The sequence below is a fragment of the Sorex fumeus genome, unplaced genomic scaffold, assembly GCF_029834395.1.
Source record: "Sorex fumeus unplaced genomic scaffold, SorFum_2.1 ptg000013l, whole genome shotgun sequence".
NCBI lineage: Eukaryota > Metazoa > Chordata > Mammalia > Eulipotyphla > Soricidae > Sorex > Sorex fumeus.
In genome coordinates this window covers 35913325-35940162 of record NW_026606070.1, presented here as the reverse complement: position 1 = coordinate 35940162, position 26838 = coordinate 35913325, and the positions used below count along the sequence as shown (strand labels likewise).

General features: G+C 37.3%; 1 protein-coding gene across 1 annotated transcript in view; it reads right to left on the bottom strand.

The window, feature by feature from the left end:
* Window positions 1–687: 687 nt before the first annotated feature.
* The window catches only part of KCTD8 (potassium channel tetramerization domain containing 8), a 235890-nt gene continuing 209739 nt past the window's right edge, over window positions 688–26838 (bottom strand). The window contains exon 2 of the mRNA XM_056111323.1: window positions 688–1327. Coding sequence (XP_055967298.1) covers window positions 867–1327 — 461 coding nt within the window. The 3' untranslated portion in view covers window positions 688–866. The remainder of the gene's footprint in view (window positions 1328–26838) is intronic.

The following is a 26838-nucleotide window of genomic DNA, read 5'->3' as shown; positions in this document are numbered from 1 at the left end:
ATGTATTTTGCTTTTTTAAATAAATACATAAAGATCTTTAGTAATTCCTCATTATTTTGATTAACATGATAATAAAATCTTTCAGAGTATCATTATGCCAATTTTCACAGCCTGATGTAAGAACTCAATCCATAGAAATAATCATAACTAACACTAATAGATGAATGCCAGTGCAATGATACAATATAAGGCATATTTACACCATCTAAACATCAGAATACCATATACATACACAGAAAATTCACAAATCCAGAACAAAGAAAATTCAGGGTACATTTATAGGCTTTGTCTATAACTTTTTTTGGGCTTTATTTTTATTTTTTTCTTCCAAGCAACAAATATATCTTCCCTATGTCTTGTGATTTATTTGTAACATTGTACTCATGCAAAAATAATACTTGTTTATCGCATTATCATTTAAACAGCTTTGGATTTGGGTCCTAATATCATCATCTAAAATTTAACTTGATGTTACTTCTTCCATAGTGTCATTTTAATTGAAGTGATAAGATGATTTGTTTTTGGTGAGTTACGGAAACAGAGACATAACCAGTTGACCACAGTTCAAAAAAAAAAAAAGGATTCTAAGCTTCTTGGTCATGCACATTTTACTTTCATTCTTGCCAAATGGATGAATCATATGTAACATTATGATTCATATATTAAAATGTTAATTCATTTTAAAATCATATATCTATAAACAGGAATCAAATGAAATGGAAAGAAAATAGTGTCCCACATCCACTGTTCACACAAGAAAAGAAGAGCAGCTAGAATCACACTGACCATTGTTAGGACATAGTCAGGCGGTGACACTGTAGTAAACATTGACATGTCATTGAAATACTGCAAGCATGTGATCATTACTATAACCCATACTTCTGTAACAGTTCAGATTGCCACTGACGTTTGCGCTCTGGAAAATAATCAGGGATGTGGATTTTTTTAAAATCCTGAATGCACTTTTTCATTTCTTCTTCCACACTGAGCTTCTCAGAGACTTTCTTTTTGGAAAGATTTGTTTCCCGGGACTTGCTGATGAGTGTCTGAAATAGTTCACTGTTTCTGCGTTTGTCTGGTGGGGGCATCCATTGCACTGGGGCTTTTTTGGAAGGACGATCCAATGTTAAAGTGTTAGGTTGGTGGGATGTTGCCTGCTGCGCATTGGGTGGGTTGTCCTGGGGCGTGCTGGCCTCTGAATGGCTGTCACAACTAGATGTGGAGAGCTCATTACAGGAAGTACCACTTTCACTTCCTTTATCTGCAACATTGTCATGTTTCCTATCTTCATGTTCTTGTTTAGGCGATACTGTTTTCTGAGGTGGCCCTAAAGAAGAAGAGGGAAAGGTATATCAGTTGAATATAAACAAGTAAACAAATAGGAACATCCAATTATCTTTTATTGTTTGGTTTTTAGGCAAAACCCCCAAATTCCTATAGCTTATTCCTGACTCTGAGCTCAGGGATCACTCCTGGCAGTGCTCAGCCAGTGGGTGGAATCTGGGTAGGATGAGTACAAGGAAAGCATGTTTCTGAAATTAAACTTTGTCTTTTCTACTTTAAACCAAGAGCAGGGGGACTGAGCGATGGTACAGACAGGTAATGTACTTGCCTTGCACGTGGATGACCAAGGCTCAATCCCTGGCATCCCTTATTGTCCCCCATCTGCCCTCATCCCCAGCACTACCTGAGTGCAAAATCAGGAGTAATACCTGAGCATCACTGGCCCCCAAACAAACAAATGAAAAACCAAAAAAAAAAAAGCATGTATCTTAAGATGAATATGGTAGTTGTTCTATTTTATATTTAAGTAATTATCTGCAATACCCAACATGTTAGTGTACAATGAAATGAACAGTATATGCCGTCTAATTATTACAACAATAGAGTTCAGAGTTTTGATTAAAGACCATTTATACCATTATAGGTCATCAATAACTCCATTTAAAATATTTCAGTTACTAGTTTCTGAAATCAAAAAAGATATATATATAATATAGAATATATATTATATATAGAGAGATTTTTCTGGCATTCCTGTCTAGTTAGGGACATCCTTTATTTTTACCCTCACTGTTGGCACTGGGTTTCCTTGTATATATGTATTTTTACAATATAAAAGAAGCATAGTTATAATTTGTCTATTTTGAAAAGTAGCAGTATTTTCAATGCTCAGAGGCACAAAAGCCATCATTTATGTGTCCAAATGGGAGGCTACTTTAAATATTACTCTCAGTCTCTTAATCTTGTTTCCTGTCCATTTCCTTAGAGGGAAATATTAAGTGCTTTAAGATATATAGTCACCTATATATTATGATGAGCAATATAGCTGATATATAGTATTGTCTTATAATGCAAGACTTACTATTTCAGGTATATTACCAAGGAGAACAATTTTCAGAAAGTGCTAATTTGTCAAGAAAATTATTCTTAGTATACAAACTGTTTATTTCCAAGAAGGAGCATATTTAACTCTTCTTGACTCTTTGGGATTAGATCAACCATTTAACATTTATTGAACACCACTATATACCAAGATTATAATAAATTATTGATTAATAGGAAACCATCCATTCAGAAATGTTGCCCTAACGTTCTTATTTTTCTTGTAGTCAACTTTATGAAAAAGTTATGTAAATTAGAATGAATGCAAAGGCACTATTATCTTAAAGTAATTATCCCAGAAATAATGTAGATTTCCATGCAGCCAGAGTTGAAAAGAATTTGTCAATTCATAGTCTCAGCCTTATTTACATATTGGAATTACCTAGAAGGCTGTATATTACTGAAGCTTTAGTCTTGATTCCAGGCAACCTCTTTAAAAGATGTGTCACTTGGTCATGAGACTTTTCAATAAATATCGGTGATTTTAGTGTATAGTTAAGATTAGAAGTCTCTGAGAGTTAATAAGCAACATAAGTGTTGAAATTGCTCAGAAAGATTTCGAACAAATAAACAAAATATTTTCTCATACAAGTGCCTATGTAAAACATATTTTTAGATGTTAGCACCAGATCCTTCCTTCCTTCCTTCCTTCCTTCCTTCCTTCCTTCCTTCCTTCCTTCCTTCCTTCCTTCCTTCCTTCCTTCCTCTTTTGTTTACAATGAGAAGAAATGAAAACTGATACCAAAAATTTAGTAAAGTGGAATTACATATTGTAAAGTAAAGTAAAGTAAAGTAAAGTAAAGTAAAGTAAAGTAAAGTAAAGTAAAGGCCCTCCCGTTGATCATCGATTTGCTCGAGCGGGCCCAGTAACGTCTCCATTGGAGACTTTGTTGTTACTGTGTTTGGCATATCGAATACATCACGGGGAGCTTGCCAGGCTCTGCCATGCAGGCGAGATACTCTCGGTAGCTTGCCGGGCTCTCTGAAAGGGGCGGAGGAATCGAACTCGGGTCGCCATGTTGGCTGCGTGCAAGGCAAATGCCCTACCGCTGTGCTATCGCTATTGTAAAATTGTTCAGAATTTTTTAGAATAGAAATATACTACTGTCAATGCCTGCTACATGTGCAAAAGTGAAGAAATTGCACGGGTAAAATTATTTTTTTCACAAAATGGATGAATAAAAACTTTCATAAAGATTTTCCTGTATTAAAATATTTTCTATGTCTTTGCTGATCTAACAAAAACACACTAAAATACCTTAAAGAATATGAATTTATCAGAGGGAAGAACTTGACTAATATTTCAATTTCTATTTCCTGAAATAAATTAAAACTAAAACAAATACTGATTTCTATGAATATTTAGAAATAAAACATTCAAATGCACTTAAGAAGCATTTAAAATCATGGAATATTTCAACAAAATTATTTTATTTTTTAATAACACCACTATTATAATTTATTACTGGAATGTGGGTGATTCAGAAGACTGAAATAGAGAAAAAGTACTTCTAATATACTTCCTGAATTACCCAGATCTATTCTCCACAGACAAAAGGACAGGGTTATTTTACTTATATTGAACTTAAGGATTAAACTGCAAATATCTAAAAAACCAACTTATATTTAAGGATAAATGTGTGCTGAGAAATCACTGCCTCTTAATAGAAAATGGCATATATTATTATATAAAGTTACCCTGGCAAAAAGTAATAACATAAATCAATAATAAAAAGGGTGCCAGTTGCCACATAAGCAAATGTTTCATTCTATTCTTATTCACTGGAGAAATGCTTAATGCTATAAGCATTTTTATATTACTTGACACAACAGTATAATTTCTATGGCAGATACATAAGGTCTATATCCTATATAAAATATACATAGCTATTATGCTTAATAAATTTATAATTGTTTCATGGAAATAAGACTTTTTATGCCTCTCCATATATATATATACATACATATGCATATATATAAAGATATAAAATCCTCAAAAATACAATAGAATGCATACTTGTGATGGAAATAAAATTATTCTTGAATTGTAAGATGGAAGATCAAGAAAGATTTGAACTGATAAGTTTAGACAATGGAGTTTTATTGTGAATCCAGTATGTGGCAGGTGCCATATTAGGATTCAGAAAAAAAAGATAATCATGAATAGGGAAGTTTGCAGTTTTAATAAACTCTGTAGGCTCTTTCTACTTAACTTCAAGTAGGTAAGGACAAAAAATACAGGGAAAAAATACATGTTCAAGGCTAAGAAACTCTAATTTTCTGCTTTAAATAAGGATCCATTTTACTCTTTATGGGCCCCACTTTAATTTCTCACACTAGATTTTTGTTTACAGTTCTTTCTCCATTTCCTTTGCCCCTCTTAATATCAATGATCTTTCAAATACCAAAAGTCACTGTCACTGTCCTCCTGTTGTTCATCGATTTGCTCACGCTGGCCCAGTAACATTGTGAGACTTGTTACTGTGTTTGGCATATCGAATTCCTCACGGGTAGCTTGCCAGGCTTTGCGGTGTGGTCAAGATACTCTCAGTAGCTTGCCATACTCTCTGAGAGGGGCGGAAGAATCGAACCTGGGCCGCCCAGTTTGGCTGCATGCAAGGCAAACGCCCTACTAGCTATGCTATCTATACACACATATTACATATAATTGTTCTTTGATTAAGCATACTGATATCACTGTGGATAACTTGGTGAATTAAAATTGGGAATAAAATACAATTATAAAATGATTTATGTGTTTTATGACATGGAATTTATGAAAAATAAATTTAGAAGAAATAATGACTTAATCTGTTTGCTTGGCTTTATTTCAAATGTCATCTAATTATAGGCTTCTAGGGATAGTTTAAATCTTTAATTTTACATCATTCTATTCAATGAACCAGAGCCTCTATGAGACGCCTTAAGCATAGCAAGAATGATAAAGTTAAATAACACTTAGTCCTGTAAATAAAAGAACAAATGGCTGCCAGAAATTTCTGTTTCTATAACCAGTAATAGAATAAAATACATTATATATACATATATTTGCATACATACATATATATTATTTACATATTGCTTGGGTTGGAACGATAACACAGCAGTAGGGCGTTTGCCTTGCATGAGGCCAACTGGGGTGACCTGGGTTCGATTCTTCCGCCCCTCTCGGAGAGCCCAACAAGATACCTAGAGTATCTCACATGCACGGCGAAGGTTGGCAAGCTACCCCTGACATATTTGATATGCCAAACACAGTAACAACAAGTCTCACAATGGAGACATTACTGCGCCTGCTCGAGCAAATCGATGAACAACGGGAGGACAGTGACAGTGACAGTGACATACTGCTTGCCAAAATTATATAGCCCTTCAAGTTACTTGGGCTTCTTTCTATCATGTAAAGAAACTGATCTTGGGGGGACTGAAGCCATAATACACCAGGTAAAGAATTTACTTTGCATGTGGCCAACCAAAGATCAATCCCTAACATCCTATATGTTCCTCTGAGCACCATCAGCAGTAATTTCTGAATGCAGGACCAGGTGTAACTCCTAAGCATGTCAGGTGTGGCTCCCTGAAAAAATAAACAAAAACTCCAAATTAAACCACAAACCTTATATCTAATCAAAAATTAAGCATAAACTATATCTAATCTCATATGTATTTAAGATTTTATTTTTTAAAAAAAAGGACCAAACATGACTGCCACTCAATGCCTCTCTTGCAAAACACAGGACCCAAAAGAAGAGAGAGAGAACAAGGGGGAATGCCCTGCCACAGAGGCAGGGTGGGATGGGGGATTGGGGGGTGGGAGGGATGCTGGGACCTGTGGTGGTGGAGGATGGGCGCTGGTGGAGGGATGGGTACTTGATCATTGTATAACTGAAACTCAAGCACAAAAAGTTTTAAGTCTATAACTGTACCTCATGGTGTTTCACTAATAAAAAAAATTAAAAAATAAAAAAATTTAAAAAATTAAAAAAATTAAAATAAGGACATACTTTAAAATATTCTATACATGTACAGCCACAAAGTTTCAAGTATTGGGGAAATTAAAACTCCTACCCATTTTCATTTGTCTTTTTGCTCATAAGCAGATGAGAAATTTCACCTAGGATTTGGTCATATTTCAGAGGAAACTAGTTTTACCTAGGAGGACTTTAAGTTGGCTACGTATGCAATGTCTTTCCATAACTTGTTTAAAATAAAATTAGTACACATATGCACATATATGCACACACTCAATTATTATGTTCACACTTTTCTCCTTATGGAATAAAACTAGAAGATATGGTTTTTAGCCTTGGTCAGTACTAAATTAAGTACTCTGTGCTGGCCATGTAACCCCTCTAATATAAGGTCCCTTTAATTTTAGTTTGAGGGTTCAACTTTCAGCTTATTTGTGCTAAAAAGTTCTAGAATTCAAAATGATGTTATAAATAGGAGAGGATATTTTAAGATGTGACGCTCTAGCCAGATATTAAGTGTAAGCAGTGAAAGTTGCCAAGAATAAGGTTCACCTCTAAGAATTCAGAGAAAAACTCAATTTTCAATCCTAGGTATTTCACCAAATTATAGAAATCAAGGATAACTTTCAAAATTTATTAGAAGAGGAAAACACAGTCCTTGCAGATATTATCAACTTTCCAACTTATCAAACTATTACCTTAATAACTTAATGAAAACATTTATGTTCACCGAAAGAAGCCATAAATCAGAATGGTTATGTTCGGGGTTGAGAGGGAACTTTCCAAACTGTGCTCAGGATTTCCTGGCACCGTGGTTCAATGCTGGGGCTGAATGTGGTTCTACATGGGACCCCTTACTAGAGAACATTATCATCAAAGTGGTGGTACTACAGGGATTCTAGGATGTATCTATGATGCTGTGGAGACCACGTGGTGCCAGGGATGAAATAAGAGTGTTCCTAATAAATGTATTATTTCCATTCCAATTAGACAGATTGCTTTTTTTAAAAAAAATATAGGAGTATTGCTATTTATTCAGCCACAGATTAAGCTTACTGAAGCAGGCATGAACTCCACATTGGTTATTAAAATTTATTTTTAATTGAGTGTCTGTGAGATAGACCATTACTAAGCTGTTCATATTTGGGTTTCAGTCATACAATGATTCATCATTCATCCCTTCACCAAGTGTATATTTCCCACCACCAATGTCCCCTGTTTCCCTACCACCATCCACCAACATCCTACCCTCCAGTCTTCCTCTATGGGAGGCACTCTCCTTCTTACTCTCTCTCTCTCTCTCTCTCTCTCTCTCTCTCTCTCTCTCTCTCTCTCCTTTTCCTTGTATGCATTGGTTTGCAATACAGGTACTAAGAGGTCATCGTGTTTGTTCAGGGCATTCAGTATTTTTATTGGGACAGTAAGGCTGGGGTAGCTTTTTAATTGGGTGGCAACTTTGGGGTGTGGATGTGACTGCCAAGGCTTCCAGAAGTACAGATGGGGAAGGGGGTAGTCCACCCTAACTCTGAGAAAGCCTGGAGAGTTCAGTTGCATCACAAAGCCCGCATACCAGAATTTTCAGCAGATTATATCTCGGCGAGGTCTGTCTTGAGACTGTGGAGTCAGGCCCAGGATAGTAAAGTAAAGTAAAGTAAAGGCCCTCCCGTTGATCATCGATTTGCTCGAGCGGGCCCAGTAACGTCTCCATTGGAGACTTTGTTGTTACTGTGTCTGGCATATCGAATACTCTCGGTAGCTTGCCGGGCTCTCCGAGAGGGGCGGAGGAATCGAACTCGGGTTGGCCATGTTGGCCGCTTGTAAGGCGAACGCCCTACCGCTGTGCTATCACTCCAGCCCAGGATATGGTGGCGATTTAAGGTTGTGAAAGCAAGCAGCTGCCGGGGCTTTGCTTGGGCGGCCTCCAAGCTCACTCTCCCACCTGCGATTCACCCTGGTCTGTTTAGCCATGTGCAGGTCCAAGATTAACTGTGGCTTATGATCTCTTTTGAAATTTGTTTATGGGTCTCTGAAGTAAGGTCAATAGATAAGCTTGTATGCTGAGCTAGAGGTAGTTTGTGCATGTGGCTTCCACATTGCTAACTTTTGGTCGTTTAATTTCTTGGGAAACGGTCCCAAGTTGTTGGGATCTGGCCAAAGGCACAGGGGCAATTTTGATGTGTCAGGAAGCCTGAAGGTAACTTCAGGCTGATAATGCACTCACCGCACAGGTACATGTTGACCTGCTGGAGGCAACATACCCTTCCCACTTTTAAAGAAGTTTTGTATTTTATTGAGTCACTGTGAGATAGAGCATTACAAAGCCGTTGATAATTAGGTTTCAGTCATACAATGTCCCAACACCCATCCCTCTACCAGTGTAATTTCTCAGCACCAATGTTCCCAGTTTCCATCCCAGTCCCCACCTCTGCCTGCCTTTATGGCAGGCACCTCTTCTCCCTCTCTTTATCTCTTTCTCTCATTTTAGGCATTATGGTTTGCAGCACAGATGCTGAATAGTTATCGTGTATATCCGTTTACCTACTTTCAACACTCAGTTCTTTTCCAGAGTGAACATCTCCAATTAATGTTGTCATAATCTCACCTCTCTTAACTACCATCCACCCCTCACACCCTTGTGGTAATTTCCAACCATTGTAAGTTCTCCTGGCCTATTTTCTCTGGCCTTGGATATTAGATTCATACTGTTTTGTTTGTTTGTTTGTTTTTCACATTTCACAAATGAATTTAGTCATTCTATATCTGACTAATTTCACTCAACAGATATTTTCCAAGTCCAGATTCTTAAGGTCGCACAGTGCAGCCAGGCTGGGCTCATGTCCTAGTTCAGTTCACTCAGTAACTTTATTAGGCAAAGTGGACCTTCGCTTTCTCCTGCTTGAACTTCAGAGAGTTGTGGCATGGATGAAATAAGCAATCAGATGTCCCTGCATGTTTAAATCTTTAAAATGTTAATTATTATAATTCAGCATAAATATCTAGTGTTATCTAGTCAGAGCATGGCACATTTGTTCATTTATATATTACAGTACTGATCGAGAAATCCAAATATGTCCTTTCTAGTTCTGGCTCTACTAATTTTACCTAGGAACATATGAATTTCAGATACATTTTTTAATTTCTCTAGATCCCAGATTTTAAAAATTTATTTAAATGAAGAATAGTAATATCTAGTTGTGTGTCTATAAAAGAAAGGAGATAATGTATGCGAAAGCAATTTTAAAAGTTAAAATTTAAAAGTTAAAACTTTAAAGTTAAGTTCTGCATAATAGATTTGAGAAACTATTACATATTAAATTTTCATGTACAAAAGAAACTTATTTGAGAAAATAAAACATGAAGGCTTTTAAAAAGTTATAAATGTATGTGAGTTAAAACAACAGTAAGATATAACCTGAGGAAAATAAATTGGAAACATCAGAATGAACAAAACTTGGAAAACTGGACAAAATAGAGCTTTTGATTAAATTATGTTGGGTTTTATTATGTTGATATTATAAGAGAAATTATAGCTCTTATAAGTCTTTTGCATAGATAGTATAGTACAGAATGAAGCACATTCTTTTTGAAAGTCACACTATTTTTGGAAAGTTTTAATTGTGGGAATATTTAATAAAAATATTTTTATATTTTTCTTAGAACACACAAACATTTCCAAAAGACGTTTATGTGTACAAATCTATCTACACATAATCTATACAAATCTATGGTTAAAAATAACTTAATTTTTATCTTTTTACCTGCCTACCAATAATGAAAATAATAATAAAAAAAGACCTGATGTGTAGAAATGTGTCTGCAGTATACACAATTCCCAGAAGGGAAATTACCCTTTAACAGTTCTAAACTCAATCGTGTGTGAATGGTTATGTGGTGCTTGGAGGGAATGAACTAATCCATCTTAAATATTAGCACCTCTTGTATTTCTCTAAGTATTAAGTGATTGAACCAAAGGAGAACAAAACCTTCATTTTGACTTAATAATAATTTGTTAAACATTATGTAGTAGGGATAATGTGCATCACACAAAGAAGGTTACACACACACACACACACACACACACACAGAGCTCTTAATACGAAAGAATTTAGACTTAGGTAACAAAACACAGTAATGCAGATATGACTAAGCTTGAATAGGGCATGAAGGAAAGAACAGAGGTAAATTGTGGTTGCAGTGAATTAAGAAACAGGAATCATTTTCAATTCATCAGTTAAATTCTCACAGTAATGTGAAACTTAAAGGTCAAATGAGTAACATTCATTTTATTTTATTTTATTTTATTTTATTTTATTTTATTTTTGCATTTTGGGTCACACCTGGCAATGCACAGGGGTTACTCCTGGCTCTGCAATCAGGAGCTACTCCTGGCACTGCTCAGGAGATCATATGGGATGCTGGGAACCCGGGTCGGCCGCGTGCAAGGCAAACGCCCTACCCGCTGTGCTATCTCTCCAGCCCCAACATTTTAAAGTAAAAAGGTTTTGAAAAAACGTTTTGACATTAGAAAAATAAAACTCATTTCTGTTTTCTTTCTATAATCTCTCTTTTAAGTCGGTCCAAGGGAAATCTGAAAGCAAAGTACGATAAAATAAATAAATATAGGGCCAGGGAGATGATACAGATATTAAGGCTCTTGCCTTGCATCCTGCCATCTTCATTTTGATCCCTGGTGTTTGAATCAGGAGTGATCCCTGAGCACAAAGTCAGAAATAAGCCTTGAGCATAGGTGTGTGTGACTCAGAAAAAAAAAAAGTAAAAACACAAAAGAAGAAAAAAGACACATGAATTATTTCTGGTATTTTTCCCCCATGATCACAACCCCTGATGATTCTCCCTGTATCAGTTAACTTTGTGTTCCCTTATAAGCAAAAATTTGTACTTTTCTAGCCTATATCATAACACTTGAGCCAAATATTCACTCAACTGAATTTCTATAGTATTTACTACTCATCATTTGCTACTTAGCATTCACTACATTTTACACTGCTAAGTGTTCACTGTGATGACCATAGTGGAGTGGGAATGCTTCTACTAGTCCATCACCTGAACACATATCTTAGTTCCTAACATTCGTGCAATGTTCTTTCTCAACAAGATTTTAACTTGTACAAGGGAACATGCTCTTTGATATTCTCTTACATAACTCAAGATAGTTGAAGAGGGTAAGTAATTTTTTAATAATTGAGTAAAAATAGTAATAATAAGAGTAAGTATAATATCTATTAAACTATAACATCTATTAAAATAGATGAGAGAAATATGTTGAATGAAAACAAATTAATGAAGGTTTTCAAAATCTAAGCCATTAGATAAATCTATCCCTTCCTATGAATCAATTTCTGCTGATGATATCCAAGGTCACTTCTGTCTAATGAGTGCATTTATCTTTAATTCCAATCACTTTTAAATCTGTTATTTCTACTATAACAGTAGCATCTAAAATCTAAAATCTATGGATAGTGGCTCTTGAATCTTCCCTTCATTCCTGTTGTTATTTTTCCACTTATAATAGAGTTATTATTTCTTACTGTGTCTTTTAATCTCAGAAGAACTGGATATTCTTTCAGTTTTTTGATATTGCCCTGTAGTCCTGTTTCAAAGTATTCTATACAGTGTTGCTAAATAAATATTTCTAAAGCTATTCCTGCAAGTTTCTTCCCTATGGAAATCTCAATAGGCCTTGTGTTCACAGGATACAGTTTGAAGACCACAGCCTGCCACTGTGGACTCTTCAGTGTGACCCAAATGATAATCCAGCCCAAATGTGGTTCCTATATAGCGAAAATTAAAGACCAAATAAGAAGAGGCTGCTAAAATCTCAGGGCTGGGAGAAATAGAGATGTTACTGGCACCTGCTCGAGTAAATCGAAGATCAACAGGATGACAGTGTTACAGTGACAGTGATAGTAACCAATTAAAGATAATTTATGATAAGTACCCCTCCTTAAACCTTCAGATTTCCAATTTTGGATTGTATTCCTTTCTTGCTTCATGCCCTTCAAAGTCTGTTTGTTCTCTATGTTGCTTCCAATGAAAAACCTTTCGTTTTCACATTTGAATGCGATTTATTGAGATTTTTCACTCTTGTAATGATATGGATAAGTTTGTATTGTTAAAATAAAATTTAAAAAATGAAAAAGCAGCCATAAAAAATCCAGAACTGAGAAAACCTGCATAAACTCAACTCAAAGACTAAGTTTAGTATTTTGGGAGGCAATATTAACCTCACATGGGTAATTTCTTGATTATGTCATCATTGGATATATTGTTTCTCCATTCCATGAGGGAGCTACTAAACATAACTCTATTATTTAAAGAATTATAATATCTTTGTGTATACACATATCATTGTGTGTAATAAATAGTCATTGTTTCTTGGCTATATTATCTGCTTTATAACAATATATCCTAGAATCTCATTTCATATTTGGTCTGAAGCTTTATGCTCCTGGCATGCAAGCTCTCTTTTGGATGTGTACACAATAAACTTTCACTAATAACTACTCCAGTGATTCATTTGTTTTACTCCGGCTGCTTCTGACCTTCCTTTAACAGGATGTCTTTCAAAGTGCTAAAATCCTTTGTCTGAAAATTAGATTTTTGGGTGCAAATTTAATTTTCACCTTTGTGTTCTACCCCACAAAACACACACGTGCATACTCATTAACTTATTGCGTTAGTTTGCTTATGTGAACTTAATTTAACTTAGTGTATTAAATTCGCAGAAATTCTCACTCATTTTGTATTATCATGAGGTACCAGTCCCATAATTAGGCTCATAACAGTTCAGTGAAGAGACTGTTAAACTGAATAAATGAAATTAATGTATTAGCAAAAGAATATCTAAAACTTAGAAAATTGTCGTATTCTGGATTATATTCTTATTTTTTTTGTTTCAACTGACAAAAGATAGGCCCAAATAGAAGTAAATTTATAGGATATACAACAAAACAAATGAAGATGTGAAGAAGATAAACCTTTTGCAAATGAGCCATAGAAGAAGTCTGGGTTCAGTGGTTACTTGCATGTTTAGTAGTACCTCACCCATGTGCCCTAGTTTCAATTCCCAGCAGCATATGGTCCTCTGAGGCACTTAACTACTGCTGGGTATGCTTCTGGTGACTCTAAGCACTACAGGGTAGGCACTGCAGTGCTTAAGCAGCTGTACATCACTGGGTGCTTAAATTAAACTGCCTGCCTGGCTGGCCAAAAATTTGAAATGGGGCTCTCAGCCTCCTGAGCACCGCTTTGGAGTTCCCCTGACACTCTTCGGCCCCAAGAATGATTTTACCATATTTGCATTTAGTGAAACCAATTCTTTGAAAAAATTCCTGTGATATTCTTTGAAGGCTATTAAGAAAGGGAATTTGAGAACCATTTACAATAAGGGACACCAATATTTAATTTTTTTGAGGAATTCATATCACTTATTTGTAACTCATGCTTAACCCTAAATGTGTCCAGGAAAAACAAAGGGTTTAGGTGTTCACTTGCCCTTAGAAGCCTCAATCATGTGCAAAAATAGTTATAGACACCTTACAAGGGTGTATGTTTTAAACTGCACTCCACTTTCAAGATTTGGTGCTGCACTCAATTTTTCTCTGTGAAAAAATAAAAAACTGATGTAGAGATTGGAGGAAGGCAGTTAAAGCTATTAACTCCCATTTAAAAGACAAAAACTTTAAGATAAAAACTAGGGATGTATCATCCACAATTACTCATTTACTACAGGTACAGGATGTATATGACTTGTAAGAGTTCCCATCACAAGGAAAAAAATAATTTTGCTGCTCAGTATTTTTATTGTGTCTGTGTGAGATGATGGTGTTCACTAAATTTAGTATCATTTCATAACATATGGAAGTCAAACCATGAGGCTACATATCATAAACATATTTAATTCTCTAGCAGCTGTACCTAAATAGAACTTGGAGAAAACACCACAAAGATGCATAATATTTAGACCACTAGATTTCAGACACTAGATTTAAGACTAGATTTAAGACCTAAAATTTCCTCCCAATTTTCCACTTCCAAATCTACCATATTCCTTATCACTGAAACATAGCCCAAAGTTTTTTTCTGATGGCGACCTTATACTGATATACTTTCCCCAAGTGTAGGCTGTATAAGAATGATTTATCTTGTATTAAAATTTATGGGCACAGGTTAACTTGTACTTGTTCAATGTCTTTCTTTCTTTCTTTCTTTCTTTCTTTCTTTCTTTCTTTCTTTCTTTCTTTCTTAATGAATCACCATGAGACACAGTTACAAACTTACAAGTTTTCGAGATTAAGTTTTATTTATACAATGATCAAGTACCCATCCTTCCACCAGTGCCCATTCTCCACCACCAATGTTCCCAGGATCCCTCCCACCATCACCCCATCCCCCGCTCCCCTTTCCCCCTGCCTCTTTGACAGGCACATTTGTTTTTACTCTCCCCTTTTGGGTGCTATGGTTTGCAATGCAGGTAGTAATTGGCTATCATGTTTGGTCTATAATCTACTTTCAACATGCATCTCCCAACGCAAGCGAGCCAGCCAAGCATCATTCACTTAGTGGTCCGTTCTTCCAGCTGCCTTTTCCCCCAGCATGTGAGGCCTGATTTCAAGCTGTGGAGGTATCCTCCTGGCCCCTATTTCTAGTATCCCTAGTCCCATTCTGTTACTTTATATTCCACAAATAAGTGCAGTCATTCTGTCTGTCCCTCTCTCTCTGACTCCTTTTCCTTACCATGATTTTCTCCAGGTTGTTTAATGTTGTTCAATATCTTTTAAACCATGGACCATAGTAATTCTACATAGTGCTCAGCAAGGATTATCAGGTTGTTTCTATAATACGTCTGATAGCACAGGGAGGAAAAAAGATAGTGTGTATGCACGTGCACGTGTGTGCATGTGTGTGTGTATGTGTGTCTGTGTGTATTGCAAATTAATATGAATATTGCTTATAAAACATGGTTCATTGATTATTTTGCCTATTATAAATTAGTAAACACCTGTCTTGGGTCCTTCCTAGAAAAAAACCTCAGTGAGAACATGGGAAGCAGATGTTGTAAGGAGGGAAAGAAAAGACTAACAATACTCTTAGGTTCAGCTGCAGTAGTTATTGAAAGCAAAGAGTTGTAGCTGAAGGAATTTTTGCTCATTAATATCTTCAGGTTCTAAGTGTGTTTCTGCCAACAAACATTTCCAAGTACTCCAGCGATGGTCAGTGAGATGCATATCTTATAGTTGTCATATTACTTAATGTGAGTGCTACCTCATTTCACTTTGAGCTTTGTAAAAGTGAACCTGTTTCAGAGGCAATTTGGTGTAGGATCACTACAGTGAATGGAAAATGGAAGCATACATACGTTACCATGGAGTTTAATTTCTACATGGAGCTTGAGTAAAGTAATAATAATAAGCTCAGTCTTTGAAAATTGCAAAACTGCTTCAAGTTCTGACATAATACTAGCTGGGTGCTAACTTCTGTCTTCAAGATTCATTTTACTGGTCTGCTTAAAAGGCAGTGGAAATGTGATACTTTCTCCTACAGCTGATGTAAGTAAGGATAATGAGGAAGAGACTCAAGATTTAAAGTGCCTGCACTAAAGACAAAAGGCACAAATTTGCGGATCCTGTAATATTCACCTTATCTGTCAAGGTCATTGTGAATGTGATGAAAGATTTAGAGATATTATCTTGGACTATTTGGGTAGAATTCATAAGAAAGAGTGGAAGGGGAATTTTATGCACATAGAAGAGGAGGTAGTACGACCACAGAGTTGGAGATTAATGTCATGCAATTAAAATCAAGGCATGTCAGCACTGAACGGAAGCTGGAAGAGATATATTTTCTCCAGAGCCCTGTAGAGTCAGTGAGGAACAGCTGACAAAATCGTGCCACCCAGTAAAACCAATTTTAAAACTCAATATCTAAAACTGCAATAGAAAAAGAATCTTGTGTAGTGCCATCCAATTCACAAGTGCTTGGTATAGCAACCATTGGAAATACAACAAGTTGATTTAGTCTAATCTCTGGCATCAGTGAGAGACTGAAATCCGATTAAATGAGCATAAGAATAGTCTTAATAAGTAAATAATACTGGATCTGACTTCAGGAGCTTAGTTTTTCATTAAAAATACACAACCTGACTCACAAATGAATCTCAGAACCAAACAGCTCGCCCAGAGATGTCTCCGGACCTTGAGCCAGGCTGATTTCGCTGGGTGTCTCAGATGGGAGTAGGCATCGTCCTCCACCTGCCTCAAATGAGTCCCAGCAGCCTCAAACCTCCAGAACTCGGTAAAACACTCCCAACCTCAAGGGATCTGGGATGGCTGCTCCTTCCCATCTCCCCACCCCTTTGGGGTCCTGGTTATCACACCCCAAAACTGTCTCGGGTCACTATTTAAGCGCATTAATGGCCATGATCCAGAGACTCACAAATGAAACTCAGAACTGATTAGTTCACTGCAGAAATGTCTCTGGACCCCAATACTTTAAATTTTTAGAATTCCAGGAGCACGCAGCTGCTTTAATGGCCATGTAACATCTCATGCTATTCATACCAAGCAAAATAAAATAAATTATCTAGCCTATGGCAGGCAGGCATGACTGGTGGTGGGAAAACTCGAAATAATGGTGGTGGAAAGGTGTATGATGGTGTGATTTGTGTTGAAATATTGTCACTGTCACTGTCACTGTCCTCCCATTGTTCATCGATTTGCTCGAGTGGGCCCAGTAACGTCTCCATTGGAGACTTTGTTGTTACTGTGTTTGGCATATCGAATACTCTCGGTAGCTTGCCGGGCTCTGCAGTGCGGGCGCGATCCTCTCAGTAGCTTGCCGGGTTCTCCGAGAGGGGCAGAGGAATTGAATTCGGGTCGGCCATGTTGGCTGCGTACAAGGCAAATGCCCTACCACTGTGCTATATAATCAAATATTGTGAACAACTTAATGAAAATAAAATTTAAAATAAAAAACAATAAAATAAAAAAATAGAATACACACCCATTCTCTCTCTGTCAGACTGTATTGTAGTTTCTCTTTCAAATAATAACCCGGAAGATTTGGAAAAATAGTATCATGTCTCATCACTTTTTGTCTAAATTGGTATATTAATTCTGAAATGCAGAATGATGTTGGGCTGGAGAAATAGCTCAGTGGTAGGGCATTTGCCTTACAAGCGGCCAACATGGACGACCTGAGTTCAATTCCTCTGTCCCTCTCAGAGAGCCCGGCAAGCTACCAAGAGTATCTCGCCCACACGGCAGAGCCTGGCAAGCTACCCAGGGCGTATTCGATATGCCAAACACAGTAACAACAAGTCTCATGATAGAGAAGTTACTGGGCCCGCTCAAGCAGAATGATGTCTATAGACTCCCCATGGTACAGCTACCAATAATTACTGTAGTCCTTTACTCATAGAAAAATACTCCTAAAATCTTTTTCCTAATTTCTCTTACCATATACGTGTATACATTTGCAATCAATTACCTCCTAATGTTATATATGTATAAGCGCAATGGTTTCTCAAAAAATATTATTTGTTTGATATACTGCTGAGGGATAAAGAAAGCATATCTTGCCAAAAAATTGAACAAGTGAACTTATTTAGGCCTTTAAACATCATTTTACTTAAAGTTCCAATTTCTAGGAACCTATCAATAATATTAAATGAGCTTTTGTTACTATATAATATATGCTTTATAAAGCATCTGTAATAAACATATGTGACAAACATTTGTTTATTTACATATGTAAATGCATATAATCAGGAACTTTCTCTTATTTATATTTTATTCCACAAACATCTCTAGTACTTTACCATTCTTTAAAGTCCCAGTCCTAGGATTTTACATCTTATATTTTACATTTTACATCTCTGAACATCTAAACTTGAAATGCAGTATGCAAATACTACCCTCACTAATTTTTCTATAGAAACTAGTTCTTCCTTCTATGTTTTATATTTTCTTTCTTTCATTTTTCTTTTTATCAAAGAACCACAATGCTCTTCATAATCCAGATTGGAAATTTTAGAGCCATCATTTCCCTTATGCTTGGTCTCCTTCTCTATTAATTCTCTCACCATGTAAGCAGATAACTAATCCCACTAAATATACTTTGATAGTGTCCCACTCTTTTTCCTCATCTTCAGTATTCACCCACATAGTTATGATTCCCACAAGCCATGTACTGAAATAATTGCAAAAGGCTTTCGAAATTCTTACAGAATCTATTTCAATGACCTTATAAAAATCTTGAAATATCAAAGGTCTATCTATTTCTATCCACACCAAGACACCAGCTACATATCACTGAAACATAACTTATTATAGTACCTGTTCTCAGAAAATATCAGAGGCTTTCAGAAACATATCCAAATCTTAAGACATTCATGAAAACTTCCCAGTTTAAAACTGAAAATTCATTTTCTATTATTCTTATCCTCTAAGTTAAATTAGAGATACTAATAGTCTCCTTAAATTGCACATATCTTATCTTTAATCCTTTGCCTCTGTGAGAAATGTGTAGGTATCTACTTGTGTCATGCATAGCTAAAAGGAATAAATCCATTACTGTGCGTTTATACTTGGTATACCAGCTATCTCATAAAACAAGTCTTAAGCTACAAGAGTATAATTTTAACATACTGGGACAATTATAATGTATCACAAGCCTAGATTCATAATGTAAGGTAAGGATGGAGTTGGGAGACAAGTTATTCTGGTAGATCAAAAATAGAAACTCTCTGGAGTACTTTAAAGTATTGGTAGAAAAAAAAGTAGAAAGTCTTCTCCTATCTAGTAACAAAGTTCTCAGATGTGACTGCGGTTGACTAAATCCTTCAACCCAATTTCAGTAGCATAAAGTGCTGAACAAGAGTGCTAACTGTATTTGAGTGTCCAGCTCAGTGATCCTCTAGAAAACTCCATAAACAACAAACATTTTAGGCAAAATTAAATATTAATATCATTATGTAATGCTTTATAAGCCTGCTAACATGTTTCATTAGAAACAAACAACCTTGAAATATAACTGAAACTTCTAGGAACTGGAGAACTCTAATGATAATGCATAAAACTTAAAATTTCTATGCACTTTTAGGGATTGGACCCGGGTTGGCAGCAAACAATACTCTACATATACTCTCTCTCTTTTATGTATATATGTATATATATACACACACATGTGTATATATATATATATATAAAGAGAGAGAGAGCAAACAATGCTCTATATGCTCTCTCTCTATATATACACAACCTTTAAGTTCTATACCCACTCAGGCCCCTCTTTGCACATTTTAATGGGAAAATACCGCCTGTCCTTCACCAACTACAAGACCAACATGACTGCCTACGACGTCTTGATGGATCTATCACATCTTCCAGAAGGGCAATAGAGAAGATTATTCATGACTTCTACTCAGATCTCTTTAATAGCTATGTCCACTTGCCCACATACCAAATTCCGCAGGATGGACATGTCATTCCTAACATTCTCCTTTCCAAAATCTGACACGCCATCTTGTCAGTAAGGAAACAAAGAGTACTTGGCCCAGACAAGGTCAGACCTGAACACCTGAAGAACCTACCGTCAGTACTCATCAATACACTGGCTTGGCTCTTCACTACCTGTTTAAATGCAAGGTTCCGTCCCAATGGAAAACCAGCAAGACTGTACTACTATACAAGAAGGGAGACATTCACAACATTGGCAACTATTGCCTAATCTGCCTCTTGTCTGTCATCTACAAATTGTTCACTCGAGTTATCCTAAATAGGATTAGCAGAACACTAGATGAAGGACAACCATGAGAGCAAGGCGGGTTCCAAAAAGATTCAGCACCATCGACCATAACCACATGATAACCAAGCTCATTGAGGTTTCTCAGGTGTTCAAGATGCTGCTCTGTCTAACGTTCATTGATTTAAAGAAGGCCTTTGATTCTGTTGAGATGGAAGCGGTCATCAAAGCCCTAGCCAATCAGGGCGTTCAACTCAATACATCAGAATCCTCCGTTAACTGTATTACTAATTCACTACCAGGATCTCACCATTCTACAAAGTAGTGATCAACCATGTCAAGAGAGGGGTTTGGCAGGGTGATACTATTTCACCAAAACTCTTCAGTGCCACCCTCGTCAAGGTCATGCAATGACTGGAATGGGAAGGAATGGGAGTGAAGATAGATGGTTGGCAACTACACCACCTCCGCTTTGCTGATGGCATCGTTCTAATAACACCAAACATCAGCCAAGCGGCACAAATGCTGACCGACTTCGACCGTGAGTGTGGAGAGGTCAGATTACATCTGAATCTCACAAAGACAATGTTCATGAGAAACAGTCTTGTTCCTGACGTTCCATTCACTCTCAATAGAACAACCATCTCCGAATGCAACAGTTATGTATACCTAGGTCAAGAAGTCAACATGACGAATGACCTGGAACCTGAGTTGCACAGGAGGAAGAGAGCGGCTTGGAATACCTTCAAGGGCATCAAAGAAATATCTTAGAGGACATAGAACCTTCAGCTACAAGCACATCTCTTTGATTCCACTGTTCTTCCTGCATTAACATACACCTCAGAGACCTGGGCCCTATGAAAATAAGATGAGAATGCTATTTGGGTCTCTGGAAGAGGAATTGAAAGAGCTATATTTGGAGTATCACGCTTCACTCAAATGAGAGAAAGAATCCAGAGTTCCGACCTCCGTCAATGCTCAAGAATCAGGGATGCTGTCTTGTTTGCCAAGGCATCGAAAATCAAATGGGCTGGACACGTAATGAGATTTAGAGATGACTGCTGGACTAGAGCCATTACTGACTGGATTCCCTGGGATGTAAAAAGAGCACGTGGACACCCACCTACGAGATGGTCAGACTTCTTCGTAAAGACCCTGAATGATCGGTTTGAGGCTCTGCATGTTCCTAGAATGAGCAGATGCCATTGGGTTACACTAGCACACAACAGGGATGAATGGAGATGTTACTGGTGCCTACTCGAGCAAATTGATGAACAACGGGATATCAAGTGATCAAGTGATCATAAGGTTGTTAACATTAATTGATTACATTCAATATTTCAAAAGCAATCTCACCACCATTACACCTTCCCACCACCATTATTTTGAATTTTCCCTCCACCATTCAAGCCTGCCTGCCAGGGGCAGATGCTAGACAATTTCTTTTCTATTGCTTTTTATGAATATCATGAGAGGTTGCGCATGCTTGTGGAATTCTAAAATTGTAAATTGTTGGGGTCCACAGACATCTCTGTAGGGAGCTAATACATTTTGAGATTCATATGGGAGTCTCTGGATCAAGGCCGTTGATGCACTGAGATGGTGTCCAGAAGCAGATGGTGGGCATGACAGCCAAGACCCCAAGCGGGTAGAGAGACAGGAAGGAAGTGCCACAATTCTTAACTATAAATTAAGAGTTTTATTATGGACAAATGCTGTCACGATCCAAAAGTAATGACAAGACTAGGACCCTGCTAGGGATAGGAAAGACTAATCTGGCCTGAGCACTGTAGTCTGAGATCAGGATGACCCCAGGAGAGCAATTCTATAAGCTTAATGCATCTCTTACTGTGTCCATACAAAATGATTAATACTATGAATGCTTATATGTTTGTTGGACAAGGAGAGGATAAATACACCCATGGGATTCCACCCTTGGGTGGTTGGTCCTGCTGAAGGAGAATCTGTCCTAGAAACAGCATCCCCTGAGGGAAAGAACTTTAACCCTATTGATTGTGACGACACCTATGTGTAAACCCAACCCTTCAACTTTGTGGGGATTTAACTAGACTGTAAGAGTGGGCTGGAGGGTGAAGACCAGATCATGATCCAGAGACAGAGCCAGAAGGAGTGAGGGGTTCCAGATTGTGGCCCAGGAGAGAGGGGAGCAGAGAAGAGACAGGAGTGAATGGGGATGAGAATTGAATAAATAGCATTTGATCAATCAACGGGCCTGGCCCTCGTCTCCTCTGTCATCTGCCCCAGGGACCGGGCCACCCCAGCTGGAGAGCAGCCCGGGCCCATCCCAAATACGGGAGGCTAGGGGAAGAGCAATTGGGAGGGACCCCTCCACCGCTGCCCCTAGGAGTTTTATACAGTTTGGTATTTTGCCTTGAAGCAAGTTCCCTAAAGGATTTACAAATTAAGCTTCTTGATGGAGGCCAAGCCTGATTCTCATTCTATCTCATTATCATTTTTGAAATATCAAAGCTATATTTGTACAATAAGACACATTTATAACTGAATCTTTCAATGATGTGCACCTCTTGAGCAGGAAAGGTTCTGACATGAGGTCAGAAATTTCTTCTAAGAGGTTGGAAAGCCTAATTAAATAATGAGTAGATTCTGTCAGAGTTGAGATGCCTTGAACTTTTCATGTAACTTTATAGTGCACTTTAATCTAAGCCTAAAATTTCAATAGCAGATTTGACATCAATCTTCCTTTCCTGACATTAAAGTCTTAACAGATTAAAAGTAAAAGATGATGCATTGTTACTAATAAAAGCATTACAAGATAAAAAGATGAACCTGTAATAACTTCTGTGAGGATCAGTCAAAACGGCTATGTAAGGAATGAATTTTCAATAGGGGCACTTCTAGAAAATTATGTTTAATGATACTATACCTCAGTGGTCAGTTATTAAAGATAAAAGATAAAAATTTTAATATAAGAAGCACTAGTAATAAAGCATGCTCCTAGCATGACGCATATGCTTTGAATATCTTTTATTAAGTACTCATAACATTGGTTCACATGAGTGAATACTTTGATTTAACTACATGTCGTGCAGTGAAAGCCATCAGGGTTAGTCACTCTTTGTTCACTTTGCAAACTTAAATTATGTACAATTTGAATACAAATATTCAAATATATTCATTCCATTTATGGCAAAAGTTTCCATAGCAAGGACTAAAGTTTCAATTACAATTGCTCAATAGCTAGAAATGTATTCAAAGGTCACTAATGAATTGGGGATTATGATTCACACTATTTTTGATTTAAATGCAAATGTGATTTTATATTCATTAGAAACACAAAAAGGTTTTCACCAATAATGAAAGAATTGGCACTTTTGCTTGAATGGCTGTTTGTCCATTTGTCTTTAATGTGCTATGAACTATTCTGTAAGCAAAACTACAAGGTCAATCCCAAAAGTGGCATAGAAAACTGAGAAGGTGTTGATGTTGTAGATGAAAGTGTCATTGTAACTTTTAATATTTGTTTTTTATTAGCTTAGTTCTACCAAAACCTATTTTAATAAAAATTTCCAAGATTAAGTGTTCAAATTTTTCTATTCCATTACAATCTTATTAATGATAAAATAATAATTTTATTCAAATTTTATACTATGAATTTTATTAATACAGAAGAGACAGAAAAAGAAATGAAGGAGATCGAAAAAAATATAGGCCATATTTTATACTTTGAGGAGCCTTTTCTGGAGATTCAGACAACTAGATTAGTAGTTCAAAACAAAGGTCCTAGAAAATGTGCTGGTTTGGACTCTGGGATGGACCCAGAGATAGCAAGGTCCTCTAGATTCACCCAACAATACCTGGGTTTTTCCTGGGCTGCTCAGGAACCATGGGATTCCAAGAACAGAACCAGGGTTAGTTATTTGCAAGACGTGTGCTTGAATCCCTGTAATATCTCTCTAGTCCCATGTACTCCCCAATTTGTTAATAAATGTGTTATGACACTGTGGTCAGACATATCCTCCGCTGCCTGCATCACAATCTACTATGTGTTCTAAGAGGACTTTGTCTCTCTCTCCTTTCCTTCCCTTTTATATTTCTTGTAAAGTTACTAAAGGCAGGAGGGAAGTGGTAGGAGGAGACTAAGAGAAAGCAAAGGGAGAAAAATCTATTAAATCTTAATAGTGTTAACTTCAAAGAATCTGATTAACTTCTGGAAGGGTCCTTGACTTACTGTAAGTAAAATTCCATACAGAAGTCCACATATTTATGAAGTTAGGGCTATCAATTAGAAGAGCTTTCAGAACTTTAAGTTTATGGTCCCTAAGTGTCCTATGACCATTCTTCACACTGGTTTCTTGCTGGTTCTGTCCCTTTCTGGTCCTTGCACATCATCTTTGGTCCACAGTAGCCTCTCTGTCCCGGAACTGCATAGGTTTAATGTCTTCTGATGTTCTCCTGTCTGAGCTCTACTGATGCATAGTTTGTCTCTGGAAGTGCAGGAGCCTCTCTCAAAGTGTCTGCACTGATGCTCTTTGTCCCTCTGATGTTACCAATCACTTACATGTGCATGAGCTGCTTTTTTCCTTCCCATATTCCTAGGTAGGTCAGAGTCAAATAGGAAGTTACCAAACTTGCACACCCCTTTTAAGAATTATTATTTCTGTCCCTCTAGCTAGTTCTCTTATCAATCTGACTGGCTGACCTCATACTTTAACCAGTATGAATGAATCTTGAATCAGTTGACAGGAAGCATGGTCTTGTTTAGATCATATCTATGGCTGGGCTGTACCATTCTCATTAAGTACCAGGCAGCTGAGGCCCTATTCCAGGAACAAAAATCTAACTGCTCTCTAAGGAGAGTCAATTACTTTCCTTTGGACAATTCCTTTCGTGGATTATGGAATGAATCTTTCCCAAAGGAATCTATATACATTGCTCAACACGTCTGGTTAAAGTCAGTTCACACAATGAACCACAGCAGGAGAAAATATTAGCACTAATTATTGTGGAATAACATTGATTTGTCCTTTCTCCTCTGCTGCAAGGAGCGTAGGTTTATTGGGTTACACCTATCACAGTGCTCTTGACGCACTCCCATTTCCTCAATATTCATCTTTAACTTTTCTTTTGTCCTCTGCTTAACCTATCTGTTAATCTCCTATATACCCAAATTAGACCCTGTTACTTGTAAGGTCAAATCCTTCTAAGGACTCTGGATTTTGTATTTGTAAGTGAAATACTACTTTTTTCTTTCCCTATGTCCATTGCATAGTTTACTTTAAAGGAATGTCTATTTTGTTTAGATATTCATTAACAGGAAGACAGTTAATGTCTTTTGTAACTTGTGAGTTAATTGACTCTGAAATACATTTACTCCTGGGCATCTGTTGTATTTACTCAACTTTAGCTCAGTTGCTCTTAGTTCCTAGAACTCCTGAAGCAGGATCCCAACAAAGGGACTGGGTGAACCCAAGGCAATCTGCAAGCTACCCTGGCATCAAAACAGGACAGGACAAGTGCCATAAAACTAATAATAAGTTAAGAGCATAGTCATAGACAAATTCTGCCATGACCCAAAGAGAAGTGTCTGGACAAGGACCTTGCAGGAATTAGGAAGGACTAATCTGGCCTGAGGAATGTAGTGTGGGATCTTTTGTGAGATGACCCCAGGAGAGTCACCCTATAAACTTATTATATTCCTGTGTCCATACAAAATGACTTGAAATATTATTAAGAAGTAAATCTAAGATGATTATTTATGGACTAAGGAAATAAAAAGTATTTCCTTAGATGAAATTCTGCCCTTGAGTGGATCTCCTAGCAGGTGGAGATCTTTGTCTTAAAAGAGCTTCCCAGGAAAGAAGGAAGGAAGAAAGGAAGGAAGCAAGGAAGGGCTTTACATGTGTTTATTGGGCTATCTCACCTGGTTGTAGTTGCTACCCCTAACCTTCGAGTTTGGGTTCTAGACTAAAACTGTGAGATTGGGTGCAGGGAGACTAGAATGGGAGAAAGTAGGAGATGGGAATGAGTGCAGTGTCAGACTGGAATGGGGTGCTCAGTGAGATTGAATTAGGTGCACGGGGAGAATGGAATCGATGGCAGGACAGAGATTGGTATAAACAACAACTGATCACCAACCAGCTTCTTCCCTGCTTCATTCATCTGTTGGCAGTGGCAGCAGGCAGGGTGGGGAAATGACTCGTAGCCAGAGAACACACTGGCATGTGAAAGTGCACTCACTCATTTTGTGAACACACAATCACTTGTATCACTTGTCATCCTGTTAATCTTTTATTTGCTCAAGCAGGTGCCAGTAACGTCTCCATTTGTCCCTGTCCCGTACTAGTGTAGCCCAGTGGCATCTGCTTGCTCCAGGAACATGAAGAGCCTCAAACCGTTTGTTCAAGGTTTGACAAAGAAGTCTGACCATCTTGTAGTTGGGCGACCACTTGTCCTTTTGACGTCCCATGAAATCCAGTCAGTTAACAGCTCTAGTTCAGCAGTTGTCTCTAAATCACATTACATGTCCGGCCCATCAGATTTTCGACACCTTGGCAAATGAGACAGCATCCCTGATACTTGATCATCATCCGAATTCCTTCTCTCACTTGAGTGAAATGTGATATTCCAAGCATAGCTCTTTCGATTCCTCTTTGGGATACCCGAATAGCGTTCTTACCCTGTTTTCTTAGGGCCCAGGTCTCTGAGGCATATGTTAGTGCAGGAAGAATGGTGGAGT